Here is an 11929-nt window from a genome sequence, read left to right on the forward strand (position 1 = left end):
GGGTGGACAGATCTGATAGGAAAGGCCCCCAGACCCTGGCTTCCTAGCTTGGGGTAGGTCACCTCTCTCAGCCTCGGCTCCTTATCCGTGAAGGGACGCCCATCGTGCGGGGGCTGCCCTGAGGATTAGACGGTTAAACGCGTAGAAATGGAGCTCCCTGCGGCCCCGGAGTCTCCACCCTGGGCTCTGGCTGTGTCCTCTGCGCATTCCCATCAAACAGTCTCTCACCGTCCGTGGTAGAGGAATCGGAATTCGGGACTGGCTTCTGTACCACGGATCCAGGCCCCGCTAGCTTTGGGGGACGCGCAGGCCGCCCCAGGAAGCAGGTCTGCGTTGGCACAGATCCACGTGGCTCGGGCCTTCCCAGCACGGAGGGCCGGGGTGAGGGGGTGGAGAGGGAAGGGGAGCAGTGTCGGGAACCGCAGGCCCGCCCAGCAGAACCCACCGCCCCCTCGAGGGCAGGCCCCTCCCCCAGCTGGCCGCCGCGGGGCCGCGGGCCATACCAGGGCCCACGCGCGGGCGGTCGCACAGGGCACCATTGTCTGCAGCGCCGGGGCACCCTCTCGTTTGCATAGCCACGTGAAGAATGAGAGGGAGGGAGCGGGCGGGGCTGTCCCTGCGGAGGGGGTCTGGGTCGGGGGTGCAAGGAGGCCAGGGTCTGCAGCGGGACCCTGCCTTCCCCCAGTGCAGTCCGGCAAAGGGCGCGTGGGCTGCTGGGGTTGGAGGGGGCGCCGGGGGGGCTGGCGGGAGCGGGGTTGTGACATTCCCCTGTACCCACGCCTGGCGAGCCGAACTGAACGTGAGGGGATTGCTAATGAGGTCGAGGAGAGTTAAACATTCCCCTGCTCCAGGGGGCTGAGCTGGGACGGGAGAGAGGAGGGGAGGTGGGGCGCTAGGAGGGGGCAGCCTGAACCCCGGGAATGTGCAGAGGCCACCGCTCCCCACCAGGCTGTTCTGGAGCTGGGGGCTCAGGGGCCTGTGCCTCAGGCCCCAGCAGGAGCTGCTAAGCCAGCCAGCAAGGGGATTAAAGGGGCTGAACAGTCTGCCTTCCTTCAGGCTGATCCCAGTAGGTTGGTGCTGTCTCCCACCTCCCTGCCAGGCTCCTTGCTGGCTGGTGGCCAGCCCTGTCCCAGCCTTCATGGGGTCCCTCTTCTGCCCCCCTCAGATCTCAAACAGATCCCACGCTGAGTCTGGCCTCCGTTGTTTTTGATACACATGGGCCCCAGGTACAAAGGACCCCCACTCCCCAACACCCCCCCAACCCAGTCTCTCCATAGCTGACCTCAGAACCCACTCCAAAAAATTCTCCTCAGTGTCTAACCCTAGTCTTACCTCCTGCAAATTGGAATTCCATTTTCTTTCTGTCCTGCAGTCAGAGGACAGAAAACTCCAAGGGTCACATCAGCAGTGCAAGGGCAAAGTCCATCATCTCAGGGCTGGTGTTTGGGATAGGAATTAGGAGAATTTTAGGGCACTCTTATCAGGCTCCTAAAGGGGTTTCCCTAGGGGAAAGGCCCTGAAGGCCAGCGGGGGGGGTCACTCCTCACAGCCCCTCCCTTCTCCATCCCTGGGGAGGGGCACCACCTTGGCCACGCCCCACACCCCACCCCCGGGGGCTGGGCAGGAGCTTTGCTGGGGACCTTGCCCTGGCTTAGGTGGCGGCTGTGGGAGGGCCCCTGGCCTTTCCAGCTCGGGCCTCCCCCAGCATTCTAGAGCCTGCAGCCACTGCCTTTGCTGCTGCCACTGCAGGGCTGTCACCTCTCCTTCTCAGCCTCTGACCACTTGCTGCACCCCACCCCCAACCCAGCTGCTCCTGTCACCTGGCCATGACCTCGGCCCACCCAGGGACCCTGGCCCAGCCCTGAGCCCTGGAACCCCCATCCCCTCCCCTGGGCCATGGCCAACTCAGGCCTTCAGCTCCTGGGCTACTTCCTGGCCCTGGGTGGCTGGGTGGGCATCATTGCCAGCACAGCGCTCCCGCAGTGGAAGCAGTCCTCCTACGCAGGTGACGCCATCATCACCGCCGTGGGCCTCTACGAAGGGCTCTGGATGTCCTGCGCTTCCCAGAGCACCGGTCAGGTGCAGTGCAAGCTCTATGACTCGCTGCTTGCCCTGGAAGGTAGGCCTCATGCCCGCTGGGATGGGGAGGTGGGATATGGGGCTGGGAGGTCTGGAGCAAGCTTTCCCACGGTCTGCTGTCTGCCCTGGGCTGCTCTCTCCAGCCCCTGCCCCCCATGCACTCATGAAGATCCAGGCCAGCCTGGTGCCCTGCTGGGGGCTGGGGCTCTAGGTTCCAGCAGCCATGGGTCCACATGCCAGCTCTGCCACTGTAACCTTGAAGGAGTCACTAACCCTCTCTGTCCTCATCTGGAAAGGGGACTAGGACTTTCACAGGACTCTGGGAGGGTCAGAGGAGATGAGTGCCCGGCACTCAGAGGCTCTAAGTCAGGACCCTTCCTTCCATTTCTCTCCATACTCTGCAGACACACTGTGTGCACACACCTACTTGCCAGTTCTGCCATGTAAACAAGTATGCTGGCACTCGGGTGCACCTACCCACACGCACAGCCACACAGCCACACACGTGTACATGCACGTCCACACCCAGGCGCTTGGGCACACGGGTGGCTGTCCTCCCCCTGGGGTGTAGGGGTTGAGCCTGACAAGCTGGCTCGTAAACAGGCACCACTGCAGCTCTACCCCTGGCTGGGGGCCGACCCGCCCGCCCTCCGCCCCGGGGCCGCACAGGCCTGAGCTGGGCTGCTGTCACATGGCCCCCGCCACTCCGGAACAGGCAGGTCATCTGGCCTCCCTCAGGGACCCAGATCCCCTGAGCTGCCCCCCAGGCCCGGGACTGACGCCGGCAGCAGGCATACAGCTACCATGGGTGACTCAAAGGGCACAGGGGAAGGTAACTAGAGTCGGAATGGACAATGGGGGAGGCATCCCTGTCCCAGGGCCAACATGGGCTGAGCTGAGCCTCAGACACCCTAGCTCCTCCTTCTGCTGAATCTGAAAGACCTGAGAAGCTGCCTCCCGCTGCCTGGGAGGGGTGGGCCCTAAAGGGAGGCGCCTGGCCAGAAAGCAGCTGATGGGAGAACTCATATCACCCTGTCACCACACACTACCTGGAAGAACCTTCCAGGGAGAGCGAACGGTGGGGTTAAATGGTGAGGCTCAGCCTCCATGCTCTGCCCTCCCGCCCTGTAGTCACCTGAGCCCTCAGGATCCCTCACACCTGCCTCAGGTGGTAGTAGCCCAGGAGGAGCGTCCTGCTCTGGCTCCAGCCCCTCCCATCTTAGGCTCCTCCCACCCACCCACTTCTCCCGCCCCCCCGCTCAGTCCCTCCCATCCCATCCAGGTCACATCCAGTCAGCGCGAGCCCTGATGGTGGTGGCCGTGCTCCTGGGCTTCGTGGCCATGGTCCTCAGTGTCATCGGTATGAAGTGCACCCGGGTCGGAGATAGCAACCCCATCGCCAAGGGCCGAGTGGCCATCGCTGGGGGTGCCCTCTTCCTCCTGGCGGGTGAGTGCCTGGCTCCTCCTCCATCCTCTTGACCATGGCAGGTAGCCCCATCCTGGGGGGCCCTCTGGAGGCCAGAGCAGAGCTGAGAACCTGTCCCCCCTGTCATTAGGCCTCTGCACTTTGACGGCCGTCTCGTGGTATGCCACACTGGTGACCCAGGAGTTCTTCAACCCCAGCACACCTGTCAACGCCAGGTGAGCACCAGGGCATGGCTTGGGCCAGGGAACAGGTTGGGTCTCCCACTCCACCTCCTCTGGGACCACTGGCCTTTGTCCAGCAGGGCACTTGGAGGGGAAAACAGGGGATGGATGAGCCCCAGGTGCTGTCACTGAGAAGCTCTCTGGAGTGGGGAACAGCTGTGGCTGGGCCCTGAACGCCATCCCAGGAGCTAAATGCCCTGGCTCTGGATTTAAATCCCAGCTCTGCACGGGCTGGCTGTGTGACTGGCAAGTTCCTTAACCTTTCTGTGCCTGGTTTCCTCCCCTGTAAAAGGCAGCTAGGACCGAGGACGTAGCTCAGTGTGGTTGTGAGGGTTCTGTGAGATGGTGCAGGTAAAGGACTTAGCACAGTGCCTGGGCTGTTATTTCTGTAGGAGGCACAGTGACTTTGGGCCGGAGAGACAAGGCTGGAAAAGTCCTAAGGGCAGATGGCAGAGGGCCTTGCAGCCATAGGAAGGTTTTTTTCTGTGTCCTGGTGTGGAAGGCAGGACAGTCCCTCTGGCTGTGGTGCACAGAATGGTGGGGAGGGAGTAAGGTGCTGATGAAAAGGTCTGGAGCAGAGGGCTTGGCGCCGGGGGCTAGCAGTGGAGAGTAGGCCCAGAGATATTTAGGAGCTAGAGTGGTCAGGACTTGTAAGGCCAGGGTACTGGGGCCGAATAGGGGGCTCTGTGAAGGGCCTGGCCCCTCCCTTACCTCTCAGCTCTGCGGGGAGCAGAGAATGGGATAGTCTCAACCCCAAACATCCCAACAGCCCTTGGGCCCTGGGGTGGAGGGAGAATGAGAAAAGAGATGCCTGGGCTGTTGCAGTCAGGAGGGCTCCCTGGAGGAGGCAGCAGAGTGGAGAGGGGGAGGAAATGAAGACTTCAGGAGTGAGGTTCATTCCCTGGGGCTGGCAACTCTAGCCATGAAAACCTGCCAGGCAAGAGGTAGCTCTGCTCAGAGATGCCACGCTGGTGCTTGCTCCTGTCCCTTCAACACTCCGCAAGGCTGCCTGAGTTGCAGGCCCTGTGCTGGGCCCTGGACACATGGATGAATCCGGTGCTGTCTGCCCTCAAGTTGCTCCCCAGGGAGCCAGACAAACGAGGAACTAACTGATCAGCCACCCAGTGAGAGTCAGCGCCAGGCGGCGAGCGGAGGGGGGTCAGGGGACGCCTTCGGAGAAGGTGGCATCTGAACTGGGGCCCTGGAGGCGGAGCACAGGAGGCGAGACGCTCCGGCAGGGGGCGCCTCGTGCAAAGGCACAGAGGTGGGGAAACCCGGGCGCTGCAGAGGGGGCGCCGGGCTGGCCCGTTGGGCTTGTGGGTGGAGAGGCCGGAGTGCCCAGGTGGAGCCGGCGGAGGAGTCTGGCCTTCTCCAGAGGGCGGCGGAAGCCCGGCGGCGAGTTCCGTGGGCCAGGCCGTGACCGAGAGAGGTGGCAGGACTGCCCCGCTCCTCCTCTCCCCGACGGGCCTGATGGGCCCCTCCACGCCCCCTCATCTGGCCGAGGAGGATAGGGGCTCGAGGCTGCGCGGAGCAGCCCAGCCTGAGCTGGGTCGCCCCGGGTGGTGTTGATGTGCTGGGGCAGGGGCGGGAGGAAGGATGAGCGCTCATCCCAACTTACCGGGCGAGTCCGAGGACGCTTGTGAGGCCCCAGCCTCAGCTCCCCACGTCCAGCCCGCCCTCTGCTCTGCCAGGGCGGAGGCCGGGAGCCCCCGGGGGAGGACGGGGCGGGGGCGCAGGCACACCTGATGGCGCCCTCCACCCCTTTCAGGTACGAGTTTGGTCCAGCCCTGTTTCTGGGCTGGGCCGCCGCCGGCCTGGCCATGCTGGGCGGCTCCTTCCTCTGCTGCACGTGCCAGGAGCCCGAGAGATCCAACAGCAGCCCGCAGCCCTACCGGCCTGGCCCCTCGGCGGCTGCTCGAGAGTATGTCTGAGCCCGGCGCAGCATCTGCCGGCCCCTGCAGCACCCCCGGGCAGGGCCAGGAGGGCGCAGGGTGTCCCCCCAGCCCGGTTAGGCTCTGAGCAACTTGTCCCCAACCCAGGCACCCACCCTGCGCTCTGAGACTCAGACCCAGACACTCAGAGAGAGGTGGGAGGCAGGCCCCAGCCCTCAGGCGCACACGCGCACGGCCAGCACAGGTGCAAGCACGGACGTGGACCTGTCCACACCCCAGACAGCTGCAGTCCCTTTCACGACCACTTATTTACTCACTGACAGGCTATGTGAGTGTCTTCTCTGTGCTGGGCCTCGAGGACACAGCAGTAAAGACAAGCTGGGTGCCCAGTGCCCTGGGGTGGCCAGAGCCCATCGCCTCCCCCGGCCCATGGGCTCCTCACAGCAACCCCACAAAGGAGGCAGTGCTGGGGGACCAATGTCCCCGATTTACACACGAGGAAACAGGTTCAGAGAGACCAGGAGACCTGGCCCTGCTGCCTCTGAATTCAGGTCTCGCTCTATGCCTAGCGCTGCATGGACACCCACACAGATGGCTAAGCCAGGCCATGTCACCCCTGCCCCAGAAATGGGCCCTGGCGGGGCTGCTGTGAGCCACATTGGCCAGTCCCTGGGTCCGTGCCTGAACCCCATAGCCCCCGCCACCCCCCACTGCCTGCTGCTCCCCCGGCTAACCAGCTCTCCTCTCTTTTGACTTTCAGACCAGTTGTTAAATTGTCTGCCTCCACCAAGGGCCCCCTGGGTGTGTAATGTCCAGGTTCCCCAGCCTGGCTCTGTCCCCCTGCCACACCTAGACTGGGTGCTTGGTATCTTTTGGAAAGAAAAGTGAACATCCAGCCCTGACTGTAGTGTCATTTGATCTGTCCCTGGTATGATGAAGGTAGGGCCTGGCTCAGAGAGGTCAGAGCTGGTCCCTGGGGTCCTTGGGCACAAAAAGAGGGAGACAGATCCAGTGTGGGTTACACAGCACATCCAAGCTGATCAGGAACCTCCCTACCTGTCCTTGGGTTCAGGACCTCCTTGATTGGAGACCCCCAGTCAAGGGAAAATTAACCCAGATCAGCCCCTGCCCTCATGCTCAGGCCTCTTCCATCCCAGACATCCTCCCGGGACCCCGAGTCTCTCTCTGGCCTCTGCCCTCTGTCTCTCCTGAGTGGAAAGAGCTGACCACAGCTCTTGGAAAGAACTGTCCCTTGCCTTCCCCTGCCTTCCTCAGCCAGCTCTGTCCTGGCTTCCTCCACAACCTGTCCTGGGACATCTCCCACCAAGTCACCAGATCCTAAGGACACAGCTCAGCCTTCTCCCCTGACGTGCCTCTGAGAGGTGAAGTCAGACCAGATGACTATCGCACATGCACTCTCCAGGAGAAGGTAGGGGTGGGAGGGAGATGGCAGAGCTGCTGTGGGATCATCCACAGGCACCCCAGCGTGGCAGCGGCTACACGTACACAGGGGCGCCTCAGGGGCTGGAGGGGATGGGCCCCTGAGCCCTGCCCCCCGGAACTATGAGTAAGAACTACAGAAGAGTCTCTCTGGGTGCCTGACGCTATAAAGCAGCGGTTCTTGGCTCTGGGTGCGCACATTCGAGTCACCTGGGGAGCTGATGCCTAGCTCACCCCCCACCCCAGGCGTCCCAACCTAATGGGACTGAGGGGGACCTGGGCATCTGAGGTCAGCAGCACTGAGGGCACTTCTGTGAGGCCTGAAGTTTGGGGCTGGGGGGGCCACATTTCTTGCCCCTCTGAGGGGGTCTCATGTACAAGAAGAGGCGGGACAGACAAGAGGAAGCCCTTTTCCCTCTGCGTTTCCTGGGACCAGGCCGTTTCATGAGATCCACACACCCTCTCAAGGAATAAACCCCTTTTGGCTGAAACAATTGTGCGTTTGATTTCTGTCACACACAGCCAGAAGAGCCCTGACTAATGCCAAATTTGGAACCTAGAAAGGGAGCGTCGCTTTGAGGGCTCCTGTTCCAGGTGTCGCTGAGCAGGTGGGGTGTGGAGCCCAGAGGCTGGCCTCTCTGTCCCAGGGGGGGGGATTCGGATGCCCTCACCATCTGGTCAGGAAGCAGTTGGCTGGGAAACCACGTGTCATCTCTTGCGGTTCAGGGACCACCAGAGGCTTGGGACTTGGTAGGAAAATGTCGGGATAGAGTGTGCTGGCTGCTTCAGGGATAGGCTGTGAGAGAGACAAGCTCTGGGCCAGCGGGCAGCATGAAGTCAGGGTGGAAACAAGCTTCCGTGTGATCCTTCGTGAAGAGAAGACTTTTGTGGCTATAGCCGGAGATTGGAGAGCTGGAGAGTCAGCTGACCACTCACAACCCAATCAGTACACTGATTAACAATGGAGTGGGGTCCTGGCAATGGGGACGAAGCCTGGGAAAAGTTTAGAGTTTGCAGCTAGAAGAGTTTGGGAGGCCTGATGCCCTCCCCACTGCCCCCAGTCTCTCCTCTTTCAAATGTCTACATCACGGTCACCTTGGCTGCCAACCTGTGACAGGGCCAACTGTCCAGCTCTCCTGTTTCCTATCCCAGCCTCAAGGCTAGAGGACTGAGAGGAGACCCAGGAAGATGGGTCAAAGGGCATGATCCTGAAGCTTGCGCTGTTGTTTATTAGCAGAGTTCCTCCAAGAATGAAATTGGCAAGCCATAAAAGACAGTTTGGGGAGGGATATACCTGTGCCCTCAGCTCCGAAGGAAAGGCCAAGTACCATGGCGAGAGGTGTTCAGCTAAGGGGAGTGAACTGGGAGCTGGAGTAGCTGACCAGTGCACTCATCTACTGCCTGAACCTGAGAATATGGCTAGGAACTGAGTATTAGATGATGTCAAGGAATTATGGTTAATTTGGGGTTATATGTATTGTTCATTTTATGTGATAACGACACTGTGGTTATTATTTTTTTAAGCCTTGTCTGTCAGAGGTGCACACTGAAACAATATAATGGCTGGATTTGCTTTAAAATACTCTAGGAATAGAAAGGTCAGGAGCAGGAGAAATTATAAAATAAGATTGGTAAATGCCAGTGGTACTTAGGGGTTCACTCTGCTCTTCTGTGTGCGCGCGCGCGTGTGTGTGTGTGTGCGTGTGCAAATGAAAAAATCTAAAGGTTAAAAATACGTCTAAGTTTTACTGGTTGTATAATTTAGTATCCTCCCTGCTGACCACTGGAATAAAGGTGATGAATAGAGACTCTTGCTACTCAGAGCACAGTTCTCCAACCACAGGATTCGCATCCCCTGGAAACTTGTTAGAAATACATAATCTCAGGCCCTACCCCAGACTGGGTGAAACAGATTCAGCATTTTAAGGAGACCACCAGGTGACTCCTACACATACTGAAGTTTGGGCTAGGGAGAGCTGTGTGTTGCTTCTCCTTTTCTAGATTTCAACTGAGAACTGCAACTGAGCTACCACTGAATACCAGATATAATGAAAGTGGTTAAATTTAAGATTTTGCCCAGAGTTGGCCAAGCTTATGCAGAACCACAGCGAAACCTGATCCAGGCAACACTGGACATGGAGAATGGACAACACCCAAAGCAGTGCTTCCTGACCTTTTCTCCTCATAGGGCACATAAAAATAATATTTATTTCAATTTATGAGACTATTGCAGGCAATTTTATTCTGGACAACAGTCTTGTTGAAAACAACTAAAAATGTGGAGGAAACTGATTCACTTTGCTGTACAGCAGAAATTAACACAACATTGTAAATCAACTATACTTCAATAAAATTTTTTTAAAAAGAAAAAAAAATGTTGAGGAAAGGGTAAACAATTCTTCAAAGCATCAAAGGGCTGACACGATGCTATGGTATCACAGAGTCAAAACCTGAAGCACTGCCTCTCCCTCTCTGTGCAGTGGCCCATGTGGTCACCACAAAGCTGAAGAGTCCTTGGCTGGCAGGGTCAGAGATTGGTTACGTATAAGGAGATTGAACAAATAAGTAAATACACTGAAAATAATGGGAGCCAGGCTTCTCATTGTCAGAGAACGGATTTACAAAGATGGAAACAAGGAAGACTAGAATAAATCTTGTGGAGTTGGATTGGAATTGGACGTATCTGGATGAACACACAGCTTTTTATATACGTAGATAAATGTAGAAATAGATATAGTTGTGTGTGTATGTACATGTACAGGTGTGCGATATACATACACAGAGCCTTCTGTAACCATGGATGCGGACCTGGAAAGATGGAGAGCCGACTGCACTACATTATTTTATATAAGGGACTTGAGCATCCGGGGATTTTCGGTATGGCTGTGGTTGGCGGGGGAGGGGGCTGGGTGTCCTGGAACCAATACACCATGGGTGCTGAGGGTCGACTGTACATATATCTGTGAGCTCTATTCCCTAGACAGGCCACGAACAATGAGCCCCAGGGGCAAACCCATATCTTGATTTCTGAATACCATTCTCTACTAAAAGGTAGCAGAACTCCAGGGAGAAATGGCTGATTCAAGGGCTGGGGTAAGGAAAGTACAAAATAAACTTGGATCATCTCGTTCCAGAAAGTAAGAACGTGCTCAGGGAATGATGGTGACGTGTCTAAAGGGTACAGAAGCCAGACTAAAGGGGTTCCCTCTGGCTTTATCTGAAACAATTTGAGTATCAAAGTAAATAATAACAGTAATGGATTTTAACTCCATGAATAAAAAAATAAGAATCCACTAGTCCATACTGATATAAATAAATAAATAAGTGGGTAAAGAAGAAAAAGCTCTACAGTAAAATGCCAAGTAATATGAGTAATTTATTAACTAAGAAGTACAAAATATTTAACTTTGCAGTGATGAACAGAGCAGGCATATCTTAAGTGATAAGAGTTAACACCACCTGTAATCGGACAAGACAAAACTGTGTGTCCCTTGATATAATGCACTGAGAAGAACACAGCATCATTTATATGATATTCCTACTAAACGTGCATAAACTGAGTCTACTTAAGATGGACAAATACAAATTGAGGTTATTCTACAAAATAACTGCCAGTACCCTTGAAAACTGTCAAAGTTATGAAAGACAGCAAAGACCGAGGAGACTGAAGAGATATTACAGCTACATGCAATGAATGATCTTGGATTGGATTCTGGACCTACAAAGGACATTCTTGGGACAACCAGTGAAATTTGAATGGTGTCTGTGGTTGAGATGATAGTACTATATCAAACTTAGTTCACTGTGAACAGATAGTTTTGTAGAACATTGTCCTTGTATTTTAGGAAATCACACACAAGTACTAGAAGAATAATGAGGCATCAGGAAAAAAATATGCATAAATACACATGAAGAAAGAGTCACAAGGCAAATAGTTGCAGTATAATATTAATTGGGCAATCTAAGTGAAGGGCATGCAGGAATGCTTTGACCTATTCTTGCATTTTTTTCTCTAAAGTTTGAAATTATTTCAAGATCGAAAGTTTTTTTTTTAAGTCTAAGGGAAAGCTAGAATACTGGAAAGCCACTCTTCTAAGAGGGCACTTGAAAATGCCTCCAAAGATGGAGATGGAAATGAAAGCTTTGAACTCACCTATGATGAAAACAAACAAAATCTCTACTTCACCTTCATTTTTGAGAGATGATTTTGCTGGGTATATAATTCTGGGTTGACGTCCCCCATCCTTTTCAGTACTTTATAGATGTCATGCTAGTGCTTTCTAGCTTACGTAGTTTTTAAATGAAAACACTGCTGTAGTTGTTATTTTTGCTTCTTTGTTTCTCTCTGGCTGCTTGTCATATTTTCTCCATCTCTGGTTTTCAGACGTTTGACCATGAAGTGCCTGGGTGTTTTTTCCTCTGTGTTCATTTTGCTTGGGGTTTTCTGAGCTTCCTGGATCTGTGGTTGGTTTGTGGTTTCATTGACTTTGGAAAATTTGCAGCCATTATTTCCCCAAACATTTCTTTTGCTACATTTTTCCTGTCTTCATCTGCTACTTCAGTCACATGCTTGATATTGTGTCACAGCTCTTCGATAGTCTGTTCTGCTTTTTCCATGTTTTTCTCTGTGTTTTGTTTGTATAATTTCTACCAACTTATCGAGTTCATGACTTTATCCTCTGCTATGTCATCATTTGATAAGCATGTCTAATCAATTCCTTATTTCTGATGATAGTGGGCTGCTGATACCTTGTGCTTAGTTTGAGACCTGGAATCCAGTTTTTCTTAGTGTTCCTGAGCTTCAGCATTCAATACTTCCTGCATGCCTGCACAAGACGGAATCTGTCTCCATGCTCCTGCCCCTTCCCCAG

At 55.3% G+C, this 11929-nt stretch overlaps 1 protein-coding gene across 1 annotated transcript; it reads left to right on the forward strand.

Moving 5' to 3' along the window:
* Positions 1-1400: 1400 nt before the first annotated feature.
* CLDN19 (claudin 19) lies at positions 1401-6502 on the forward strand. Its single transcript, XM_059074590.2, has 5 exons — positions 1401-2119; positions 3362-3526; positions 3636-3720; positions 5495-5647; positions 6379-6502. The coding sequence occupies exons 1-5, from the start codon at positions 1897-1899 to the stop codon at positions 6425-6427; spliced, it is 675 nt and encodes a 224-aa protein (XP_058930573.1). The 5' UTR covers positions 1401-1896; the 3' UTR covers positions 6428-6502.
* Positions 6503-11929: the final 5427 nt, after the last annotated feature.

The sequence above is a fragment of the Kogia breviceps genome, chromosome 1 (assembly GCF_026419965.1).
Source record: "Kogia breviceps isolate mKogBre1 chromosome 1, mKogBre1 haplotype 1, whole genome shotgun sequence".
Lineage (NCBI taxonomy): Eukaryota > Metazoa > Chordata > Mammalia > Artiodactyla > Physeteridae > Kogia > Kogia breviceps.

Bases quoted from the DNA above. Each gene is read 5' to 3' on its own strand.
- CLDN19 (XM_059074590.2), top strand. From the start codon at position 1,897: ATGGCCAACTCAGGCCTTCAGCTCCTGGGCTACTTCCTGGCCCTGGGT. The intron at 3,527-3,635 runs GTGAGTGCCTGG...CCCTGTCATTAG, and splicing joins TGCCCTCTTCCTCCTGGCGG to GCCTCTGCACTTTGACGGCC. The intron at 5,648-6,378 runs GTATGTCTGAGC...TTTGACTTTCAG, and splicing joins CCCTCGGCGGCTGCTCGAGA to ACCAGTTGTTAAATTGTCTG.